Source organism: Delphinapterus leucas, chromosome 2, assembly GCF_059928025.1.
Source record: "Delphinapterus leucas isolate spDelLeu-1000000601 "Yukka" chromosome 2, BTC_Dleu_Yukka2, whole genome shotgun sequence".
Lineage (NCBI taxonomy): Eukaryota > Metazoa > Chordata > Mammalia > Artiodactyla > Monodontidae > Delphinapterus > Delphinapterus leucas.
Genome location: NC_143130.1, coordinates 167,932,405 through 167,957,658, shown reverse-complemented (window position 1 = coordinate 167,957,658; position 25,254 = coordinate 167,932,405). Strand labels below are relative to the sequence as shown.

Genomic DNA, 25,254 nt, shown 5'->3' with positions numbered 1-25,254 from the left:
AGGTTTACTTTATCATCACATCCATGAAAAATGTTAATAGAAATATGTATTTTTAATATGCACCTATTAAGGATGTCATTTGACTTTTCATTTGCCGCTTTAAACCACTTTCAACTCCAGTGATTTTATAAATTACAATTTTTGAGGCAAAGACTAGGGAAATAATTCACCTAATTTTTGCAAAGTACTTTGTTCAAAATATTTTGCAGGCAAATTTTAACCTTATGAAACTCCCATTCCCCCATCAGATTATGTTTCGTTTTGAATGTAACATTCCACACTTGTTCGGTAAATATTCAAGTGAGCTCTTTGTGGAGCCCTGGGCTGGGCACCTAAGTGCTGTAGAAATTGAGAATAAACACTTGACTGTTTTTGCTTTTAGTTACCTTGGAGAGCTCTTTCACTGTCAAGGTTGAAACCTTGGAGAGCTCGTCCTTTTTCAAGATTTTCAACTCCATGCAGACCTTTCCAGCTCTGTAAACCTCCAGGCCCACACTCCCTCTCAGGTATCCTGTCATCTGAAACCAAACTCCACCTCTAGGCTGGTCTTCGGCTGGGACGTGCCTTTGGCTGGGCCTTGAAGTGTGGAGGTTGAATGGGTGTGCGGAGAGAGGCAGGGGAGGTGTTCTAGGTAGCAAAGCAATTAATTAGGAATAAAACAGGTGTGGTGGCACTGCTCTCAGGCTCCTGTGGACTTGGGGGATGGGAGAGAATTAAAGCAGGTAAACCTTGTGTCCCACTGATGATCAGTGAGGTGGTGTCAGTGCACAGAATGGACTGGAAGGACCCTGGAGGCGGGGGGACCAGCCAGGAGGCAGTTTTACTGTTGCAAGTATACCATAGGACAGTATCGATGACAGTGAGAGACCATTTCCATCCTTTTGGATGAGAGGGTCATGGGCCCTTTGAGAATATAATGAAAGCTGTGGGTGTGATCCCCAGAAAAATATGCACACATGTACCACATATTATGGGTGATTTTGGAGGGTTGGTTCATGGGTCAGTAGGTGATTTGGGATCCCCAAAGGACACAGGAATATTTGCACAGTCTAACTGGTGGGAGTAAATAGGGAGACTCTGGGAAAGAAGGGAACACGTTTAGTTTCGTACAACAGGACAGGTGAGCGGGGGTGTGCTCAGGACAACTGGACGCCTGTCTGGAGCTGTGAGGAAAGGCCAGGCAGCATGGCTGGAGCGGGAGAGCTGAGTCATTTGATTCAATCGCAAGAGTTTATATTTTGAGAATGAACGGGTTTCCTGAATTAACAATAAGCAGAAAGCAATCAAGTATTTCCCAGCATAAATGCTGGGGGCACTATTTACGTGGGTAATCTTCCTAGAAGTGTTTGAGATCACTGTGATAAAAGCCATACATAAAGGAATAGACTCTAGGTGAATCCCTAAGTAAATTAGTTCATTAATATTCATTATGAAGCTTAAAAATTAAATGTAAGATGTAAGACTCAAGATCAGGATAAAAGATGACCATCTAAAATTATGGTTATTAGGGACTTCCCTGGTAGCCCAGTGGCTAAGACTCTGCGCTCACAATGCAGGGGGCCCAGGTTTGATCCCTGGTCAGGGAACTAGATCCCACGTGACGCAGCTAAGAGTTAGCATGGTGCAACTAAAAGATCCCACATGATGCAACTAAAGATCCCTCATGCAGCAACAAAGATCCTGCATGTAGCAACGACGATCCTGTGTGCCACAACTAAGACCCAGCGCAGCAACTAAAGATCCCTCATGCAGCAACAAAGATCCTGCATGTAGCAACGACGATCCTGTGTGCCACAACTAAGACCCAGCGCAGCCAAATAAAATAAAATAAGTAAGTAAATAAATAAAATTTTTAAAGGGTATAAATGCTTTAAAAAATAAATAAAATTATAGTTATTAAAATAAGCTTAAGATGAACAGATACATCAAGATGTCTCAGATTTTCAAAATTGCTTTCGCAGTGTCTACCGGCTGCAAGGGAAGCAGTTGTAGGTCAGAATAGCATGCCTCCGCATCCCAGCTTCTCTGCCTACATCACCCCAGCTGGCAGCCAAAGCAGCAGCATCTTTTGACCCTGTAACCTGTACTCAAGGTGGGGCTTTTTGGAGACTGATCTCCTGGGAGCAGATGTGTAGAAGTAGGCTGCTCTCCCAGAAGAGATGAGGGAAGATGATACGGTTCGTTCCCAAAATATCCAGGGCTGCCATCCACTCTCCACAAGAAATCACCACTCTGATATTTGGATTTGGGGAATTCACCAGTTCTAACTGGAGCCAACGAGTCACACCTATTTCAGAGACTAAGGGTGGGACACATCCCTGAATCTTCCCTCAGTCACCCTCCCATGCTGTCACCACCTTCCCAAAAGTTCTGGAGGTCACTGGGCAGGCCATGCAGGGTCCTGAGTGGGTCTCAACTGGCACTGACCACAGTATAGCCATGAGTCACTCCGGCCAAAACTGAGCACATGTCATGACTTTCTTGGAACCTACACCATCTGTTCACTACAACCTATGCTAGGTCTCTCCATACAGGCTCTTCAGATAACCTGAAAGCAGAGACTTTAAAATGGATTTTGTGCACTGTTGGTGGGAATGTAAATTGATACAGCCACTATGGAGAACAGTATGGAGGTTCCTTAAAAAACTAAAAACATAACTACCATATGACCCAGCAATCCCATTACTGGGCATATACCCTGAGAAAACCATAATTCAAAAAGAGTCATGTACCACAATGTTCATTGCTGCTCTATTTACAATAGCCAGGACATGGAAGCAGCCTAAGTGTCCATCGACAGATGAATGGATAAAGAAGATGTGGCACATATATACAATGGAATATCACTCAGCCATAAAAAGAAACAAAATTGAGTTATTTGTAGTGAGGTGGATGGACCTAGAGTCTGTCATACAGAGTGAAGTAAGTCAGAAAGAGAAAAATACTGTAGGCTAACACATACATATGGAATCTAAAAAAAAAAAAAGAATACTGGTTCTGAGGAACCTAGGGGCAGGACAGGCATAAAGACACAAACATAGAGAATGGACTTGAGGACACAGGGAGGGGGAAGGGGAAGCTGGGATGAAGTGAGAGAGTGGCATGGACTTATATGTACTACCAAATGTAAAATAGATAACTAGTGTGTAGCAGCCGCATAGCACAGGGAGATCAGCTCCGTGCTTTGTGACCACCTAGAGGGGTGGGATAGGGAGGGTGGGAGGGATATGCAAGAGGGAGGAGATATGGGGATATATGTATATGTATAGCTGATTCACTTTGTTATAAAGCAGAAACTAACACACCATTGTAAAGCAATTGTACTCCAATAAAAACGTTAAAAAAATGGATTTTGTGGGTACTTCTGGGCAGAGTGACTTACTTGCCAAGATAATTGTGACACTTTCCAGGAGCTACATAACTTTTGGGATCCATTTGGATGGTTATGGCATAGGAAGTCTAAAAGCTTCCTGCTCCCCAGAACTTGCAACAACTGGAATGCTGTTGCTTATTTATTTTTACAGCACTTGTCTCTTATCAGAAAACATCAAATGACAAGAGAGGTGACTCAAGCCAAGGATTCCAGTGTCTGGTCCTATTAGTGGATGAACCATCTTACTGGATGAACTGTAGCTCTGTGCAACCTTCACTGATGTTTGGAATGAGGACCCTGAGATACATACCATGCTGCATCATTGAGAAAGAATCAGACAAGAAATCCACCAGTTTTTACAGGTGTTATTTACAATAAGTGTTGATGCAAAATAAGATTTTCTCCTTGACTTCCAAAAGCAAAATTTCCAGAACTGCCTTGATCTGCTCAGCTGGAGGAACCAGGGCTGGCTTGGTGGGGACCTGTCCTGGGTAAGGGGCTCCTGGGGGGGCTTAGACAGGCTTCATCAAAGAGCTGGGTTTAAATCAAGGAGAAAGCAGAAGACAGTGTTAAGAGCCAGAGAAACCATCCTAAGCATCAGGTACAAGGGTCAGGAAAGGCCATAAGCAGGTCAGACGGATGCTTGTATGACAGACAGTGACTTGGGACCAGCCCTGTGCCAGAGGAGGCAATGGCCCTGGGGGGCGGGGCGCGGGGTGGAGGGGGACCTGTTCTAATGGGAGGTGACCAAAGGGATGCAGGCAGATTGACCAACTAAGAGATGCCAGAACAGAATGAGGAAAATTCCAGAAAACAGAGGTTATATTTTTGAGACAGGAATAAAATCCTAAAATTAGAGTTTGAAGTCTCCTTGTGTGATGGGTATTTTGCATATCTATGCACAGGACTAATAAATGCTTATTAGTTACATGGCTACCCCTTGTCTCAAGCACAGGCTTCCTTCCGGTGTTTTGTGTGGTCTGGTCTCAAATTGCCTGAGTAAGCAAGGGGCTGCCCAGGCTTCTGGGGTATTTGTGGTGCAGGGTCTTGTCATCAGGCCCATTTTTTTGAGGCGATAACAGGTCTTTCCTCCCTCCCTTTGTCCTCCCTTTTGAATAGTAAAATCCCTCAGGCCAGGTGAAAAGCCTCCCTTTCTATTGGCGCATTTGAAGTTCCTGTAGGTTGAGGGTCATGAGCGGAGTAGGTCAAGCTGGCTGGAAGGAGCCTGGGCCCCGCGTGGCTGTGGGCTTTTCACAGGCAGTGGCTTGCCGGTGCTGAGTCTGGACTCCCAGTGAGCCTGTTTGCTGCTTCTGTTGGCTTGTCAACCGCTTCTCCTGGCTTCTCACTGTGCTTTGCGCTCTTTTGTGATTGTGGGAGCAGTTCAGTGAGGCCCCCTCTAGCCTTTCCTCACATTGGCCTCACCTTGAGTTTTCCAGCTGGGGCCATGTACTACATGGGATGCTCCTCCTGGGAATGACACAGGGTTTTCAAGAGATTAAAACAAACAAACAAAGCAAACCCTGGGGGAATGTCATCCCTGTGTTATGTTCCTTCAGCCCTTAGAGCCCAGGGCAGGGATAGGAATCTTGTCAGTGTTGACTAAAAGAAATATGGAAAGAAGTCAGATGCATGGGACGCATTTAGGTATTGGTGCAAAGCATAACCATCACTTCTGGCAGTTCTAAAAATTGATAGGATGATACGACATGTCAGTACTTTCAAAATCTCAGCCTCTTGCTAATACGCTGGATTCTAGAGATTCTTGCTTTTTAGTTCTGTGGATGATAATGGTTCGCCATGAACGTTTGCAGTTATTCAAGGGCGGGAGATCAGGTTTTCCTGAACATTCTGATTCTGAAAGCTTCACTTCCGGAAGGTCATTCATAAGCCCACTAACACGGAGCCCAGTGTCGCTGGCTGGCATATTAGAGATGCTAATTTAGTTTTCTGTCTTTATTACGTGATCCCTTTTAAAAGAAAAACTCCTCCAGTACTATTCATCCAATTGCTCAGTCTCATGCCATGATGTATAAAGTTTTACAGTAATTGAAAAAGCAATGAATAATACCCCAGCCAGTATATAAATCACAAAGTTCATTAATTCAAAGCACTGAACATCAATTTGTAGAAGACTGTAGCACAGTGTAAAATAACATTACCTACAGTGTAAGAATGGGAAAGTGAGAATTAATTTTATTTTAATTTTTAATGCACTTTGCTCAAAAAAGATATTAAACATTAACATAATTTAATATATATGCTGGCATTTATTAAACCACTGATTCATGAACAAATTAAGCAACACATATTTTTTAAGTATTAAAGATTCAATAGTGATAATTAACTTGAATGTCAAAGAGGAAACCATTATCAGCACATTCTGCAGAATCCCCCAAAGATTATGCAACCCATATGCTGAAGGATTGTGAAAGGTTGCAATCAGCTACCTGATAATCCCAGGAGAGGCTGAAAGACATTATGCTTTCGCTTGTTCTGATGAATCAGTTAGCTAAACGTTTGAGGATGGCAAAAAATCAGGAGATGAATTTCTGTCCTTGATGCCAACTTTCCCTCTAACAGAGAAAGATCTATTTCTTCTATTTAGGCAAATCAAGCTGCATTATGGAGGTTCTGTCTACAACGTAACCATCACTAATGATGCAGAAGGGAGGGCTACACTGGGAATGTTGCTTAGTCTGAACGACCATCACCACTAGGTGATTTCACTTTTGAGGTCTTCAAATTTGAGGGAGCTGCCTTGAATTTTGATTCTTTAAATACAAAAACTAACTCAAAAGAAGTAGCAAATTGAGATGATTTTTCACTAAAAGGAAAGAGTTGTCACTCTGGGGACTGAATTAGTGGATAAGCCAATCAGGGACTAAACCAACATACACTGTTACGTTGTTTTTTTCCTTGTTGTGAAACTGCACTTTTTTTGTGAAATTCCACTTGGTTGGTGTTGAAATTGTGCATACGATTCCAAGTTGCTAAAAAAAGGAATCTATTGTCTTTGAAATTTGTCAATGTATTTGTCTATTCTAACAGGGCCTTTTGGCTTAAATTATGTAGTTTGATAGGCTACAATAATCAAATTGAATGAGTGCCAGTGTCCACAAAACAGACCCATAAATTCTGTTGGTTAATTAACACCTTTTTATGTTCATAATTTTTCTGCAAATGAATCTCTTCCACTCAAACTTGTAATCTGCCTCGCATCAGTGGCCTCCACTGGTGCACCCTGTAGAGTCACTTTGGCTCATAGTTTGTAATTATTTATGCAAAAAATTAGCAATCAGAATTTGAAATGTATTTAAATAATCCTGGAAGAAATAAATTTGGGACAGAACCGTCCTTTCGAAAATAACTTTTTTCTCCTTTATTATAAAGGTTAAAATATTCATTTTATATTATTCATAAAAATATAAAATTGAATATGTATCTTTCTCAGAGCTCCGCTATCCAGATGTCACTTTGTTTATGTTGGGGTACATAAACTTTTTTTTGCAAATATACATATATATTTTTCCAAAAGTGTGGTCATACTAAGCCTATTGTTTTAAAACCTGTTAAGAAACATGTCATAGGGAATTTCCTGGCGGCCCAGTGGTTATGACCCTGCGCTTTCACTGCCGAGGGCAGGGGTTCAATCTCTGGTCAGGGAACTAAGATCCCCTAACCTGTGGGGTGCGGCCAAAAAAAAAAAATGCCGTGTATCGTGACAGCTTTCCATGTTAACAAGTATAAATTGGCTTCATCGCTTGTGAGGCTGCATAATATTTTACTTTCTGGACCTCTAGGTTGTTTCCACTTTTCACTATTTGTAATAGACTGAATTGTGTTCCCCCCAAATCCGTATGTTGAAGCCCTAACCGTGAATGTGACTATATTTGGAAATAGGGCTTTTAGAGAAGTAATTAATGTTAAATAAGGGTAGAGCCTTAATCCAATATGACTGGTATCCTTATATGAAAAGGAAACAAAGCCAGAGCAAAGCCACGTGAGGATACAGCGAGAAGGTGGCCATCGGCAAGCCAAGGAGGTCTCAGGAGAAACCAACCCTGCTGACACCTTGACCTAGAAGCATATCTAAGATAAATTTTAAGACAAATTTCATGAAAAGGGCTAGTTCAAAAGTATTCCCTTCAGCATCTCTTCTTCCCCTCAACCTTCTTCCCCTCTATTTTCTCTTCTTTAACTTTTTACACGTATTACCAAATTTCCATCTAGAAGATTTCTACCGAGGTATCTTGCCACCATCAGCATGTAATAATATCTGCTTCCTGCACAAACTGGTATTTTCAGACTTAAAATCTTCACCATCGTTTATTGTGGTGAAATTTGCATTTCTTTGACTGTTAATAAGAATGCTATCTTTCTACCTGATTATTTGTAAATCTTTTGTGAATTGCATTTTTATTTCATTTTTCCCATTTTATCAGGGAGAGTCACATTTTCCTTATTCATTTATAAGAGCTCTTCATATGTCTTAAGGATATTAGTCCAGATGACCTAGTTTTTTTTAAAAAAATGATTGCTTCTCTTTTTACATTTGTTTGTGACAGTTTTCTGTAGTTCAGAAGTTTAAAAATTTAATCTAGCAAAAATTATTTTCTTTTTGGAATTTCTAAATTTGGTGTCATGCTTAGAAAGATCTCATTTGACTCAAGATTTTTAAAATACCTATATTTCCTTCTAGTTTTTCATGTGTTTTAAAAATATTTAATCTTTGATCCTCCTAGAATTTATTTGCTACTAAGAAGAGCTAGGGATATGATGTAATTTTCCCTCCAAACTAAAATCTATTTCAAGATCATTTATTGAATAATCCATACTTTCTTTACTGATATGAAATACCATATTTATGCTAGATCAAACTCTGTTTCTATACTCTCTATTCTATTATACCTACCTAGTTTTAAACCAGTGTCATATCCATATAAATTACAGTGGATTATTATAGCAATATATTTTAAATCTGGTAGAGTAAGTTTGTTGGACTATTTTAATTTAAATGGCATTCTCAGCTCTTATTGCAAGGTTATAAGCAATAGTCTGCATGGGATGAAGAAGGGCATTGCTATTACCAATTGAGTCTTTAATTTCATCTCTGCTGCAGTTATACTGAAAAAATATCTCTTTCATTGTCCCACCATGTCATCTTACGAGCATTATCTGCTAATGTTTGTGTTTCCCTTTCTGGATTATGAGATCCTTGAAGGCATCTTGAGTGATATTTCCCTCACTTGGAGTGATAGTTTATCACCAGTATAAAGCATAGTACTTAGCATGCAGTTAAAAGATAGTTTTGCTTTTTACTTTTTAAAATAAAAAACAAGGAGCTTTTTTTTTTTTTGCAGTACGCGGGCCTACTCACTGTTGTGGCCTCTCCCTTTGCGGAGCACAGGCTCCAGACGCGCAGGCTCAGCGGCCATGGCTCACGGGCCCAGCCGCTCCGCGGCATGTGGGATCTTCCCGGACTGGGGCACGAACCCGTGTCCCCTGCATCGGCAGGCGGACTCTCAGCCACTGCGCCACCAGGGAATCCCAGGAGCTATTTTTTGTTCTCCATCTTTTTGATAACTTTTTCATTTCTTTTAGTTGATTTTTTTTTTTTTTGCATTGAAGCATCATTTCAGTATTACCCCCAAATTCTCATAAGCTGTTTGTAACACAAACATCTGCTTGTAAGTTTTTTGTAAGACTATGGCTTGAATTAGATCATCCTTGCTTAATAAGCCTGCTTTTAGTGACCCTGTTCCAACAGATGTTATTAAACACTTACTATATTCTGTAAAAGGGTCAACCATAGGATCCTGTAGGATGGACTGCTAGTAGCAGTGTCAAAGGAGACTGAATGAAGAAGAGTTTTTTGTTATGTTTTGGTCAAGGCTGAAGCATGTCTAGCCCTGTGTCTCCTCTCCCGCTTTTAGGTGGGCAACCCAGCCTAGCTTGAGAAAGAGGGCAGTGCAGATTAACAGTGGTAAGGGGATGGATCTGTGTGTGTGTGTGTGTGTGTGTGTGTGTGTGTGTGTGTAAAGGCAGCACCTTTACAATTGTACTTTTTTGATGGCACAGTGGTGTCTGTGTGGGTACTTTCATTCCTGTAGGAGACACTGAGAATTAACTAAAAATTTTCAAAGGGTTGAACCCTAAGAACTTAGCAAAAAAGAAGTTGGAAAAATATAACTCCAAAAAAATCCTCTGTCCTTATACCTAATTCAAGTTAGTGGCTGCCTTTGGGGAGAGGGTGGTTGGGAAGTGGGTTTGGAAGGGTACACAGGGAGTTCAACTTTATAATATTTTATTTCTTTTATTTAAATCAGGATTTTTCAGCCTCAGCATTGACATTTTGGGCCAGATAATTCTTTGCGATGGGGATTGTCCTGTGCATTTTAGGATGTTTAGCAGCACCTCTGGGCTGTATTCACTAGATGCCAGTAGCATCCCCAATTGTGACAACCAAAAATACCTCTAGACACCATCCAGTGTCCCCTGGGAGTCCCCGCCCCACTGTGGAAAGCCACTGATTTATAATAGAAAGCAAATAAGCACAAATAGAACTAATTAATAGAAAAGAAGAGAATATTTACACGTGCTAATTGGGGGCAGGGGTAAGCACATAATCATTCGTTGTATTATTCTGTATCTTTAAACTCTTCCTAAAGACTCAAAAGAAAAATGTATCTTTTTACTCTTTTTTAAAAGATCCAAATCTTTTAGCTTGTGATAATCAAAAGTGATGTTTCCAATAAACTTCTATCTTCATTCCATGATAGGTTGGGCACATTCTTGCAGAGCCAAGCCCGGGGGATGCTGCTCTTTGATTTGCTGCTTCACACAGTTATTTCAGAGATTTTTGGTAATTCATCTTCACTCCTGATCGCTGTATGTTGGCCTAGTTTATTGCTCCTGCCTGATTCCCAGCAATCCATAAAGCCCTCCCTTCATATTTTTCCCTGTCTAATCCACTCTTCATACTGCACAGAGTGATTTTCCTAAGACACAAATATGTGATGTCCCTTTACTTAAAATCCTTCAAAATCAGGTCCAAATTTCTTCCCAGGATGCAACCTGGTGGTGCGATTCCTATGCAGATCACCTGAAGTTTGCAGACTTACAGGTTGAGGGCACTGTCCCTGATAAGACTGCTCTCCTTCAGATTCCAGTCACAAGTTCAGGGGCCCCCAGCCTACCTGCACTTCTGACCAACTGGCTACAAATTCAGGGGTGCCCTCAACCACCTAGAGCAACTCATAAAACTCTCAAGAAAGTACTATACTTACAACTACAGTTTTATTATAAAGGATGCAAATCAGGACCAGCCAGATGTAGAGCCTCTGTGCACTTTCCTAGTAGACTCAGGATGCACCCTCCTCCTTGCACATTTGATGTATTTGTCGACCAGGAAGCTCACTGGAGTCTTGGGGTCTCGAGTTTTATTGGGGTTTCATTACATAATATGATTGATTGAATTATCAGCCAGGTGATTGAACTCAGCCTCCAGCCTCCTTCCACTCCCTAGAGGTTGGCTGGCTCAAAGCCCCAACCCTCTAATCACATGGTTGATCTTTCCAGCATGACTGGTCTAAGTCATGACAGTCATGCTGGAAAGTCATCGCGTTAGCATAAACACAGGTGTGGTCAGGGGCCACCATGAACAGCAAAGGATCACTCAGTAAATGCCAAGGATTTAGTGTTTACCACTGAGAGACACAAGGACCAGACAAATTCTTTACTGTTCAACACAGGGCATCAGGGTTCTTCAGGACGTGACCCCAGCCTCTCTCACTTCACTGCAGCTACACAGCCCTGGTTGAGAGTCCTTGAACACACCTTGCTGTTTTAGAAACTGGACTTCTGCACATGCTATTTCCTCTGTCTACCTCTGTTTTCTCCTTTGTCTAGCCAGGGAACCCCTTCTTATTTGTCAAGACGTAGGTGAGCAGTTCCACCTCTGTGGAGCCCTCCCAGGCAGAGTTAATCCCCACCTCCCCAGCTGCTAGTACTCCTTGTTTGTTTATAGATTATCTTTGCACTTTGTTTGTTGAGATGTCTGTATGTCCTGTTGGCACGTAATGTAGTGACTGCCGAGTGAATGTTTCATGGAGTTTTGCCTACATTATTTGAAGTTATATTTGTCTTTTTAGAAAGTGTCCTCTTGCCCTTTTTTGCTGCCATGTTCGCCACGTCACCCTTCATGCTCCAGCACTGTGGCAGTTCCTCATTACAAACATCCTTTCTTGGCTACTGGTGGATGAGCTACCACTTAAGATCTTGTTGCTGACAATCCTGCCCGGCCATTCATGTTTTGGAAAACTCACGGGTAACACTGATGAGATGACACAAGAAGTAAGGTTTGTGAAATATCTAGAAGTAGAAAGTGGTTAAGTAGAATATTTCATTGGATGAAATATTATGCATCTAATGCATATTTATGAGGTTTGTAGTAAAACCGAGAAATGCTTATATAGAATATTAGGAGGAAAAGTCATCACAGTTATGATGAAAAAATATACCCATAAACTAAGACCCCAAAAAGACATAAAAGAACGAAAGAAAAGGCCTCTGTAGAAATACTCCAAAATAGTATTTGTCTTTGGGTAATGAAAATATGGGCAATTATTCCCCATCTTCTTTATACTTTCCAGTGTTTAAAACTTTTTTTTTTTGTATCAAGCACGTATTGCATGCTTAAAATGGTAGGAGGGGATAATTCCTCTCTGTACTCCTAAATAGGTGGGCACAAGGTGAAACCAATTTAATTTAGATACTTTCATTTGCAACTGGAAATTTACAGGTGAAAAAAAATGCACATTTTTGTTCTTTTTGGCAATGAGAGGAGGCAGTGAAAAGAGAGGCAAAGATGGGAATAAGAAGGGGAGGAGATAAACCAGCCACGCTTGCCCCATACTTAAAAGACATGCTGCCACAAGCCAGGAGAATCACAGGGAGAGAAAAGTTAATAGGAAAAAGGAGTTTTTGAGTGGAAACTGGGACCAACCAGTTCTTAAAAATGTCACTTTCCTAGTCAAAAAAGGCAGCCTGACTAGTGGGGATTTAACTATTTGCTTGTTAAAAATTACTTAAAAAAATAAAAGGCTTATGTTTTTTCACTGATCCCTTTCATTATCAGTATAACTTATAAAAAATATCACTTTCTGGAAGAGTCTAATCATAACAGAGACTGAAAGTTCAGGGCATTTTGGGAAGAAAGGCTAGTTTAAGAGTAAGCTACACAAGAAAATTCATTTAACCTTTTCAAACTCTGGTTATAATCCCTTTTATCCAAAGCTCTTAGGCAACGCCCTCAGCCTGACCACATAACCTTCCTTATAGAAGAGTAAACCTGAGTTTCCTCCTAGAGACTCTTCTAAATGCTAACATCATTACTAAGCGTTGTTGCTGACACTCTTCCGTAATTTCTGCACCACTTCTCAAAACTTTACATATTTCAGACAGATTCTTGAGTATGTGAACTGCGATTAGGCATAAATAGGCCACTTTAGCCATGACTGAAGAACAGTTGCTCAGGATTGTGTCCACTTATTAAGGCATTCCAACCTAAGACATGCCATCCTTCTTCCTCTTAAAAAAAAAAAAGGGAAAGCAGATCACAGCAATGAAATGGCTCAGGCTGTTTTATTTCCTTGTTGATATCTCTGGTTTCCAAAGGCACATTTTCTTTCTTTTACTTCATAGGGACCAGCAGAAAATTCCTTAAGATTGAATGAGTTGATAGACCGGTTTCTCCAGTTTGCCTGAGTTACTGGGTGAAGATTCCTTTCTTCTTAAGATGAAAAGAGTTTGCTTTTACATGTTCTTCATAGGCCAATGTTGACCATAAAAATAAAAGTCAGTTATTCAACCAGCAAATATGTTTATTCCGGGATAGCGGAGGAATTGCAATTCGGGACAAACAAGCTATAGCAAAAGCCATAGGCAAGTCCAATAAACAAAGGAGAAGAACATTATTTTATAGGGAAAAAGGAGGGCACTGGGAGTTTTTTTTAAATAAATTTATTTATTCAGTTAATTAATTTTTGGCTGCACTGGGTCTTCGCTGCTGCACGCGGGTTTTCTCTAGTTGCTGAGAGCGGGGGCTACTCGTTGCGGTGCACGGGCTTCTCATTGTGGTGGCTTCTCTTGTTGCAGAGCACGGGCTCCGGGCGCGCGGGCTTCAGTCGTCCCGGGCTCTAGAGTGCAGGCTCAGTAGTTGTGGCGCACGGGACCAGCTGCTCCACAGCACGTGGGATCTTCCCCGACCAGGGCTACGAACCCGTGTCCTCTGCATTAGCAGGTGGACTCCTAACCAATGCGCCACCAGAGAAGCCCCAGAGGGATTGTTTTGAATGAAAATCCATTAGAGAAAGTGAGAGTTTGGGGTAATGATGGTTTCTCATCGGTTGAATTGCTGAGGTATTGGATTTCATGTAGGAGATGCAATGTACATCTTTTCCTGTTGGGGCCTCTAATTGATGGTTCCTTCTTGTTGGTGATTCTTCTGTTGGGGTCTGTAATCGACAGTTCTTCCTGTAATTGAGACTGAGTGGTATGTGCATGAGACTTCTCCTGCTTCTAGCCTCCCAAATCCATTTTAGTGAGGTTTCCCTCTATTAATGTTTATACCAGTTTAAAAGTCTCGTCATCATTGAAACTAATTGGAACACCTCTAGGCTCTGGGACTATGACCTTGAGTGTAGAGATGATGTCATTTATTCATTCATTCACTCATTCATTCTGTATCATATAGGACTCTTGGTTGTGAGTGACAGAAAGTCAACTGGAATCTGTTTAACTAAAATGAGGGATACATGAAAGGGATATTGGGCCGTTTTCCAGAATACAAGCATAGACCCGAGGCTCCAGGGACAACTAGAATTAGAGTTCCGTACCCCCCTTCTCCAACTCACATCTGCTTTCATCCTTCTCTCTCTACAAGCAGGTTTCCTCTACTTGTCCACCAGCTCCTGGGCGATTATATCTTGGAGTCCAGACACACAAAGGGAGACCAGCTTCTCTTTATCAGTTCTAGCTCCAAAATTCCTGGAAAAGAACTTTGCTTGGCCTGGATTGCGTCAGAGCTGTGTTGAACACCGACCAACTATAGACGTGGCCAAGTTGGGTCACATCCTTACCCTGACCAATCAGATGGGGCCAGGACAGTAAGGCCACATTGTACTAACATGACCACCCTGTGGATTCAGAAAAGAGGGTGCTAATTAAGCAAAACAAAAGGTGTCCACTACCTATTCATTTTTCTATACTATCCTTCTCCAAAAGTAAATGGGAATTATGTAGGTGCTATTTTGGCAACAAACAAGTACTGAGTACCTACACCTACGTACTTGGTGTCTAACTGCCTCCTGGCAATCCTTTTGTTCATGTTGTGTCTTCTATGACATTGTTTAAAGGCTGTTTTCTATGGTTTTCAGCCCCTACGTCATGCCCGCGTCTTTTTCATTCTTCATGGCCAGTCTGACTGCCCACTTTACTGAGATCAAGATTGCATAACCTCTCTCATCCAACTCTTCTGCAACTAAAATACAGCCCCTTTTCATATATCTCTCCTGCACAACCCCCCCTGCCCCACATCTTTTCCTCCCAGCTTTGGAGAAAAGATTCACTCTTGTTGGTGTCCAAGGGTGATCAAGGTCTGTGAGACAGGCTAAATGAGAGCACATTAGAAAGTGTGACAGATGCTAGAACAGCAACTTATCAATTTAGAGTGAATAATCTCTACTACAAAGAATAGCAACATTTACAAGTAGTTGAGCAGTGCATTCTTTTCCTTTAGTCAAGCTCCATACAAAACCAAATCATAATTTGAAAACGTTGGTTTATTCCAAGAAATACCCTGCCAAATGCACTGGAAATACCCAGATAATAATAATAATAGTTAAGTGAGTTAGTTTCATGCTCTCTGGGGTGGTTTTTCCTGTGCAGAAAAGACTATTCAAAAGTTTACTTTTATTTTTGTCTAATGGTAAAAAGTTTGTAAGGGTCCAGTGAACTATGGCCATGGGTCAAATCGGCCCACGCTGATTTGCATGGCCCATGAGTTGAGAATGGTTTTTACATTTATAAATGTTGGAAAAAATAGAAAGGGGAATAATATTTTGTGACGTGAACATTTTTGAAATTCAGATTTCAGGGTAGTTGCCACAGAGACCATATGTCCTGCTATGTCTAAAATATTTACTATGTGACCCTTTTCAGAAAGTTTGCTGATCCTGGTTTAAAAGATTAGTGTTCAGTTTATTGAAACAACAAATTCAAAACCTTAATGTGTTCCTAAGCTTTTAAAAAAACCAGATGGTTCACATCTATGAAACCACCACCACCACAATCAAGATACAGAACATTTTCATCACTCCCAAGAGATTCTCCTTGCACCACACAGAATATCCCTCCTTCTACTCCCAGAGCCAGGAAGCCACTGATCCACTTTCTGTCACTATATATTAATTTGCATTTTCTAGAATTTTATATCAACAGAGTCATACAGTAAATACTCTTCTGTGTATGGCTTTTCTTACCCAGCATAGATTTGGAGATTCATTCATGTCGCTATGTATATCAGTAGTTTGTTCCTTTTCACTGCTATGTTTTTTAAAAAATAAGCTTTTAAATTTCCAGTTTAGAAATTTTGTATTATGAAACATTTCAATATACTTAACAAAAAAGGCCAAAATAGTGTATGAACCCCCATGTTCACATTACCCAACTTTAATAATTATAAACTCAGGGCCAATGTTGTTTCAACCATACCTTCACCAATTAATTCCCTCCCATATTTGAAGCAAATCCTAGGCATATACCATTTTACTTGTAAATAGTTCAGCATGTATTTCTAAAAGATATGGACTCTTTAAAAATATATATAACCATGACACATTTATCATGTCTATAAAGTTTGAACAATAATCCCTTCATTTTATCAAATATCCAGCCAGTGTTCACATTTTCAGCTGTTTTGTAAACGTCATCATTTTACGTATACAGTATGTTTGAATCAGAATCCAAATAAGATCTGTGCATTACTATTGGTCAATATGCCTCTCAAGTCTCTTTTAATACATGTCTCCATTTGGGTACTTGCTTTATTTTTTTCCCTTGCACTTTATTTGTTAAAGAAAGCAGGGGGCTTCCCTGGTGGCGCAGTGGTTAAGAATCCACCTGCCAGGGCTTCCCTGGTGGCGCAGTGGTTGAGAGTCCGCCTGCTGATGCAGGGGACACGGGTTCGTGCCCCGGTCTGGGAAGATCCCACATGCCGCGGAGCGGCTGGGCCCGTGAGACATGGCCGCTGAGCCTGTGCGTCCGGAGCCTGTGCTCCGCAACGGGAGAGGCCACAACAGTGAGAGGCCCGCGTACTGCAAAAAAACAAAAAAAAACAACAAAAAAAATCCACCTGCCAACGCAGGGGACACGAGTTCGAGCCCTGGTCTGGGAAGATCCCACATGCTGTAGAGCAACTAAGCCCCTGCACCTCAACTATTGAGCCTGTGCTCTAGAGCCCACGAGCCACAACTACTGAAGCCCGTGCGCCTAGAGCCCGTGCTCAGCAACAAGAGAAGCCACCGCAATGAGAAACCTGTGCATTGCAACACAGAGTAGTCCCCTCTCAGAGCAAATAGAGAAAGCCCACTTACAGCAATGAAGACCCAACACAGCCAAGAGAGAAACAGAGAGAAAGAAAGCAAGCAGGTAGTTTGTTCCACACGGTTTCGCAAAATCAGGATTTTGCTGATTGTATCCCGTGGTGGTGTTTATGATGTTCCTTTGTCCTTTCATTTCCCTGAAAACTGGTTGTTGGATATAAAGGAATAAATGATTTAATGGAAGAATAATGTTCTTAAATGTTCAAGTTCAGATTACATATTTCATTTGTTATTTTAGCAATAATTTTTAGGGATCTTGAATAATGTTTGCTTCAGTTTATAAAGGTAGCTAATGAAACACTTCCCAGTGTAATACAGGCCTCTTTGGGATTGGCAAATGATGGCCTGTGGGCTCACCACTTGTTTTTGTAAATAAAGTTTTATTAGAACACAGCCATGTCCATTCATTTAACATTTATTATCTCTGGCTGCTTTCCCAATACAGTGGCAAAATTGAGTAGCTGCGGCACAGACCCTCTGGCCCACAAAACCTAAAATATTTACTATCTGGCCCTTTAAGAAAAAGTTTTGCTGACCTTGGCTTAGCATTTATGCATCTTATATAAATTTATAAACGTAATACGTTTTATTTCCTCTTTGGGTATTTCAGTTACCTGACAATACATCAATCTTCTTCAAGTATTAATTTTTACAAAGGTAATCAATTATACCTAAAAGTATGGTAAACTTTAAATTATTCGATGGTCTGAAACTTTGCCTAAACGTCATAAGATTTCGACTTAAAATCAGGAGTCTAAAGCAGTTACTCGATTACACACTTTTAAATTTTGCTTATAAGGCATCTCTTAAGCCAAATTCTCTTCCCCATCTGTAGTACAGAAAATATCTAATATGCCCAGATTCCTTCTTAGGACAAAAACGTTACTATTATGGCCCTGATTCTCCTAACCCTTCCACATTAGTTGCTCTTCTGGAATGGAAGGATACGAAGCGGTGGGGAACGCAGCAGCCAGGGGAGTCTGCTAAGGGAGGTGTCTGCTAAGGGAGGCGGAAGCTGTCCCGATTAACTGAGGGACCTTAGAGCCAGAGATTTTGGTAGAACCTGAAAGTTGCAGACTTTTGCTGCTCATATCGTCATACTAAGTCTCTTTTTGTAAGCAATGTGTAGAGACCTTCAAAGCTTGAAGGGTGGGCTTCCCTGGTGGCACAGTGGTTGAGAGTCTGCCTGCCGATGCAGGGGACACGGGTTCGTGCCAGGCTCCCACATCCAGCGGAGCGGCTAGGCCCGTGAGCCATGGCCGCTGAGCCTGCGCGTTCGGAGCCTGTGCTCCGCAACGGGAGAGGCCACAACAGTGAAAGGCCCGCGTACCGCAAAAGAACCCCAAAAAAACAAACAAAAAAAACTTGAAGGGTGCTCATTTTGGACGCACACAACCTAATTCTCACACAGGTCTGCAGCTTTCACAAGAGTCCATCCATCCTTTGACTTGATTTGCATCTTCCACTCTTAATCTATTTGCTAACTAAAGATTTTTGAACTCCCTGGGACTCCACCACCCCCCAAATATATTTTCATTTATTTATTTTCACCTGCAAATACTTCACTATATATCTCTGATATATAAGAATTTAAAAAAGTAACCTCAGTGCCATTAGTACATTAGTACATCTAACAGAATTAATAAGAATTACCTGATGTCATCTAATATTCTGTCGACTTCTAATTTCTGCATGTCTCAAAAAAAGAATTTTTACAATTCTTCCAACCAGAATCATAATGAGGCCGTATATTGCATTTGGTTGATATATCTTTAAAATCTTTTAATCTATTTCAATCTCCCGCCCCCTTAAAGATGTTGATTCGTTGAAGAAACTGGGTTGTTTTCTATGACTTCCTACACTCCGAATTTGGCTGATTGCTTCTAGGTGGTATGAGCTCTTTAAATTGTTCCTTTACCCATATATTTCTGGTAGCAGTCTTCATTAGATTCAGATTCAATTTTTTTAAAGTCAAGAATACTTCATAAGTGGGTAAATATATTTTCTAACCAGCAAAGACCTTTGAACTTGAGAAGACCTTGAATTCTTTTGTATTTCTAAAATATTTAAAATGATAAATTGATTGAAGTTTGGATATCTCACAAGGCTTTGAGTCAGACTTGCAGTCACAACTCACATAATAGCTAACTTGTATTAAGTGCTTTCCACGAGCCAGGCACAAGCCTAAGCACTTTACCTCTATGCTAATTTAACTTTCAAAACATTTTGCAGAAGAAACTGTCCACACAAAAAACTTAATCAATTGTCAATCTAAGAAAGAAATGGAAAGTTTTGTTTGAGCCAAACTGAGGATTATAATACAGGAGACAATCTCCCAGACAGCTCTGAGAACTGTTCTGAAGAGACACAGTAGGAGGCCAGAATGTATGTGATTTTGGTGAAGGGTTACATGCAAACTCTCATCTTGATAGAAGGTTACTGCTATTTGGGAGGAAAAGATATCTTAGTTAATGGTTTTAGTGCTTTTCTAATTATTGGAAGGTGCAAGAAACTGGGTTCATAAAATTTTCACCTGAAAATATCTAACTATCTGAGGGCCAGTTCTATCAGTTCTCCCAGAGCACAAAAGTGCCTCATCCTGATGCTTGCCCTGAATTCCTTTCAGGGATTCCTTTCAGTGACTGCAGTGGCTAGTGACTTGATTCTTGTAGAACTGGATGGTGGGTGACATTCTTTATTTTACAATCCCCTCCCTTTTGGTCTTAATTTTGACCAAGGTTTGGGAGGCATTTCGTGACCACTTTGTCCCAAGGTGCCGGGAATGCTCATTCCCAGGTCAAGCAAAGATTTCATTGATAGGCCCCTCAAGGTACTGTTACTGGACTAGGCCCCTTTAACAGTAACCAAAAGCCTCTGGACTGCCTGTCTTTCTAGTCTTCTATGGTCCAGGAAATGGTTCCCTCTTGTTGCTTTTTCCCGTATCTAGAGTTACACTACTACAATCATTGATCTTATAGAACTATGTATTTGATCAATCACTTCAAGGCACCTATTCATCATTAATTTTATCTGAGACTCAGTCACACATTTGGTAACGCAGGAAACAATAATCTTATAGAATAGACAGAAAACAAGTAATATAGCTAGTAACATTAAGTTCATAAATATGTATTTAAGCCAAGAACTTCCATAGGTGTGGCCCAGTACTCTCCGCAGGTCGTCTGACCAGTCTGTTCTGCACCAGTCACTATCTTTAAGGGAAATGACATATTGGCATTGTACATAAAGTTCACCAAAGATGCCTACACATACAGGGTGAGTGGTGGGTCACAGATGACCCCTTACGGGATTCAGAAAGGAATGTTATCTTCTGAGGAATTACCCAGCTGGCACCAGAAAAAGAAAAATTGATCTTTATGGCTGAGCAGGTATTTCTGCCATTGCGGAGGTCTGGTTAATGCATAATGCAGATGCAGGATGCACACTAGATGGGAGGGAGGAGGTACAAATGGGCAGAGAAAAAATTTGTTTAAATTTTTATCTTGCCTTAAAATACAAATTTTTATTTCATCAAAACTGAAGCTTAGGGCTTCCCTGGTGGCGCAGTGGTTGCGAGTCCGCCTGCCGATGCAGGGGACACGGCTTCGTGCCCCGGTGCGGGAAGATCCCACATGCCGCGGAGCGGCTGGGCCCGTGAGCCATGGCCGCTGAGCCTGCGCGTCCGGAGCCTGTGCTCCGCAACGGGAGAGGCCACAACAGTGAGAGGCCCGCGTACCGCAAAAAAAAAAAAAACCCAAAACCCCAAAAAAACCCCGAAGGTTAGGGAATTTGATTTGACTCAGTTAGGAAGCCATGATGTGAACTCTGGGGTCCTTGAACTTTGTGCTCTGAACAGTTGCACCTCCAGTCTCAGCATCTTCTGGTCCTCACAGAAGCCTGACGGTACTAATTACAGGGAAGTGGTCCCTTCCGCCCCTCCCCCATCACGCCCCTTCCCCTTTCATTCCGCCCCGCCCCCGCGGTTTGGGTACAAGCCAAAGGACCGACGGGAAAACTACACTTCCCAGAGTGCACACCGACCGCAAGGGCCTTACTACCGGCCTCGGCTTCCCGCCGCCATTTTTGTGGAGTGAAAAGGCGGTGTGGCCTGTGATCATGGCGCTGTTCCCCGCCTTTGCGGGTGTTAGTGAGGAGCCCGAGAGCGGGAGCCCCAGGAAAGGTAAGCACACAAAAGGGATGAAGAAGGTACTTGGTGGGCTTAGGGCGGAGTTTCTCGGGCCCAGGTCTCGCCCTTGCCTCGGATTTGTTTATTCATTTGTATCCCAGAGTTCTCCGCGGTGCTGCAAAGCCTTGTGGGAGGAGCAGCGGCACTCGTCCGGGTTTCTGGACTGGAGTTGTAGAGTCCAAAAGGAGAAAGACAGACCAGGAGAGGCCTTGGAGCTGGGACTTCCATGTAATCATATTGTTGAGCCCCGTTTTCTCCCCCCAGCCTCAGTTACTTCACCTGTAAAATGGAAACAATGGTACTCCACATCTCGGGGAGACTCCTGATGCAAATGCTGGGTGTTCTTATTACAGCTTTTTTTCCTTCTCTGTTCTCCTTATTTCTGAATTGTTTATTGGACTCATATCTTTTGGCAGACCAAGAGCTAGAGAATTAGGATCCAAAGGCTAATCAAACACAGTTTCTCTCCAGATGGGCACAGCTGCTGGGAATAAGAACTAACATTTATTTATTGAGGGTCTACTGTAGGTCAGGTAATGGCATTACATATTTTATTTAAGCCTTAAGCGTTCCCAGATCTGCATTGTTAAAAGCTGTGGCACATAGTGAATTGTAATTTAAAGGGATTAATCCTAAATCATGCCCTTATGTGGTAGAGTCCAGCTGTGTCTGACACCTTTATCGTATCTTGTCGTAATTCCTACATTTCTTTTTTTGGTATGCTTCTCATAATTGTGAGTAATTTCTTATATAACTAGTGTAATTTTGGTCATCCTTTACTAGACTGTAACATCCATGTAGTCAGAAACAGTGTTTGTCTATTCATTGCAGCATCGTTAACCCCTAGCACAGGCCCAAAGTGCAGTAGGTGTTCGATAAATATTAGCTGAATGTACAGACCAATAGTAAGTACTTAACAAAAAAGTAACAGTACATACAAGGTGGGATGTTATAGATGACACAGGTGAACCAGCGGAATAATGACTTCTGTGGGGAAGTTCAAAGAAAGCATTATATAGGAGCTAACTTTGGAGATGGGTCTTCAAGAGGGTAGATTTGGACAAAGAGATAGTGGAAGGGCATTCCAGGGCCTTCAAAGGCACGCACGAAGGAAAACATGAGACCTCTGCAAAATCTTCAGATAGTTCAATTTGTCTGGAAATGTAGAGGTGTAAGGAGGCACCTTGGGAAATATGGTTGGAACTGGTGATGAGGGATGGTACTGACTTGAATAACAGGCCAAGGATTAATCCTTTTATTTTGGGAGGGTGAAGTGGCAGGTTTATAGGGGAGTGTTGTTCTTGTCATTTATCTTAACCAGTGTTTATTGGACATCTTCTGGGTACCCAGCATCGGGGTAATGATTGTAAAAGAACTTTTTATTCTTTTTAAATTTATTTATTTTCGTTTTGTTTTTTTAAATTTTTATTTTATATTGCAGTGTAGTTGATTTAAAATGTGTTAATTCCAGGCGTACAACAAGATGATTTAGTTATACATATATCTATTCTTTTTCAGATTCTTTTCCCATATAGGTTATGACAGAGTATTGAGTAGAGTTCCCTGTGCTATACAGTAGGTCCTTGTTGATTATCCATTTTATATGTAGTAATGTATATATGTTAATCCCAACCTCCTAATTTATTCCTCACCCCCCACCTTTCCGCTTTGGTAACCGTAAGTTTGTTTTCTAAGTCTGTGAGTCTGTTTCTGGTTTGTAAATAAGTTCATCTGTATCATTTTTTAGATTCCACTTATAAGTGGTAGCATATGGTGTTTGTCTTTCTCTTTCTCTGACTTCACTTACTACGATAATCTTTAGGTCCATCCATGTTGTTGCAAATGGCATTATTTCACTCTTTTTTATGGCTGAGTAATATTCCATTGTATATATGCACCACATCTTCTTTATCCATTCATCTGTTGATGGACATTTAGGTTGCTTCCATGTCTTGGTTATTGAAATTGCGCTGCAGTGAACACTGGGGTGCATGTATCTTTTCGAAATATGGTTTTCTCAGGGTATATGCCCAGTAGTGGAATTGCTGGGTCATATGGTAGTTCTATTTTTAGTTTTTTAAGGAACCTCCATACTGTTCTCCATAGTGGCTGTATCAATTTACATTCCCACCAGCAGTGTAGGAGGGTTCCCTTTTCTCCACACACTCTCCAGCACTTATTGTTTATAGACTTCTTTTTTTTTTTTTTTTGCAGTACGCGGGCCTCCCACAGCCGCGGCCTCTCCCGTTGCGGAGCACAGGCTCCGGACGCGCAGGCTCAGCGGCCATGGCTCACGGGCCTAGCCGCTCCGCGGCATGTGGGATCTTTCCGGACCGGGGCACGAAGCCGTGTCCCCTGCATCGGCAGGCGGACTCTCAACCACTGTGCCACCAGGGAAGCCCTGTTTATAGACTTTTTGATGATGACCATTCTGACCGGTGTGAGTTGATACCTCACTGTAGTTTTGATTTGCAATTCTCTAATAATTAGCGATGCTGAGCATCTTTTCATGTGCTTTTTGGTCATCTGTATGTCTTCTTCGGAGAAGTGTCTATTTAGATTTTGTGCCCATTTTTTCTTTTTTTTTGATTGGGTTGTTTACTTTTTTGATATTGAGCTGTATCAATATGAGCTATATGTATGAGCTGTTTGTATATTTTGGAGATGAATCCCTTGTCGGTCACATTGTTTGCAAATGTTTCCTCCCATTCTGTGGGTTGTCTTTTCGTTTTGTTTATGGTTCCCTTTGCTGTGCAAAAGCTTTTAAGTTTAATGAGGTCCCATTTGTTTATTTTTGTTTTTATTTTCATTACTCTAAGAGGTGGATCCAAAAAGATATTGCTGCAGTGTATATCAGAGAGTGTTCTGCCTGTGTTTTCCTCTAAGAGTTTTACAGCATCCGGTCTTACGTTTTAGGTCTTTAATCCACTTTGGGTTTATTTTTGTGTATGGTGTTAGAGAATGTTAAGAGCTTTTTATAAAGTACTGTATTTTAAAAAATTTAAACACAACATTATTAGCCATAATGAAATTAACTATAATTCTTTAATATCATCTAATTGTCAGTTAATGTTCAAATTTCCAGAGTTGTTTCAAAAATGGCCTTTCACAGTTGGTTTCTTCAAGTCAGTATCCAAAGAAATCCAACACTGCATTTTGGATATGTCTCTTAGGTCTTTTTAAAAAATATAAAACAATTTCTCCCTCCCTTCTATTTTCCCTTGTGATTTGTTGAGGAAACTGCATCATTTGTCCTATAGACATTTCCCACCAAAGCCTTATGGTGTCATTTAACATGCTTCTCTACCCTAGCATTTCCTGTAAACTGGTAGTTAGATGTAGAGAGTTAATTAGATTCAGGTACAATTTTTTTAGTTGAAAATACCTCATTGGGTGTGCTCTGCACTTGCTGTTGAGCCAAATCAGGAAGATGAGCTGTCCAGTTTTCTCCCTTTTAGTAGTAAGATTGATCAGTGGATTCCTGCATGGCCTGATTGATCCATTATGAAGCTGCCCATCAGTCTTTCACCTAATGATTTTTGCAGCCATTTATGATTATTGCTTAGATCCACCATTTCATTGGGGTTACAAAATGGGTATTTTCCGTTTTTAGCATTCCTCCTATATTTATTAGTGTCAGTTATCCTATAAAGAACTTTTTCTCAACACTGTTGGGATACCCCGAAATACAGTTCAGGCAGGAAGGACAGGATGAATACTTGGTTTGTTCCTTTTGTCAGTTTACAGAATAACAAGTTTGGGTCTTGGCAACTTTTAGAGGTGACAAGTGAGGTGTTTCTCCCCCCACCCCCTTTAATTATGAACTCATGAAATTTTAACATACTTATATTTCAGTCCATTGCGAATACTGTTTTCTAATGCTCAAATTGTCCCATTTTTGGCTAATGGGGCCTCGATCAAGTTGGGCCTGTGTCTTTTTAGCATAAACCCGTTGTCTTTAATCACTTCCTTGCTTTCTGCCCTAAAAGCTGCTCAGAGCTCATCGCTTACATGTTTTATTATGGCCTGGAATT

At 41.1% G+C, this 25,254-nt stretch overlaps 1 protein-coding gene, 1 long non-coding RNA gene and 1 other non-coding gene across 4 annotated transcripts in view; all 3 read left to right on the top strand.

The window, feature by feature from the left end:
• LOC111176163 (uncharacterized) overlaps positions 1 to 19,306 on the top strand; it is a 46,070-nt gene extending 26,764 nt beyond the window's left edge. Inside the window, exons 5-6 of one of the 2 annotated variants that reach the window (XR_002644904.2) lie at positions 3 to 1,831; positions 3,525 to 19,306. This is a non-coding gene — a long non-coding RNA (uncharacterized LOC111176163). The remainder of the gene's footprint in view (positions 1 to 2; positions 1,832 to 3,524) is intronic. The other variant, XR_016392251.1, reaches the window with a different exon arrangement.
• Positions 1,514 to 1,586, top strand: TRNAV-CAC (transfer RNA valine (anticodon CAC)). The gene has a single exon. It is a non-coding gene; the product is annotated as a tRNA-Val (tRNA).
• Positions 19,307 to 21,091: 1,785 nt separating the features above from the next.
• NRDE2 (NRDE-2, necessary for RNA interference, domain containing) overlaps positions 21,092 to 25,254 on the top strand; it is a 46,266-nt gene continuing 42,103 nt past the window's right edge. Inside the window, exon 1 of the mRNA XM_022576291.2 lies at positions 21,092 to 21,214. Within this exon, the coding sequence (XP_022431999.2) occupies positions 21,151 to 21,214 (64 nt within the window). The 5' untranslated portion in view covers positions 21,092 to 21,150. The remainder of the gene's footprint in view (positions 21,215 to 25,254) is intronic.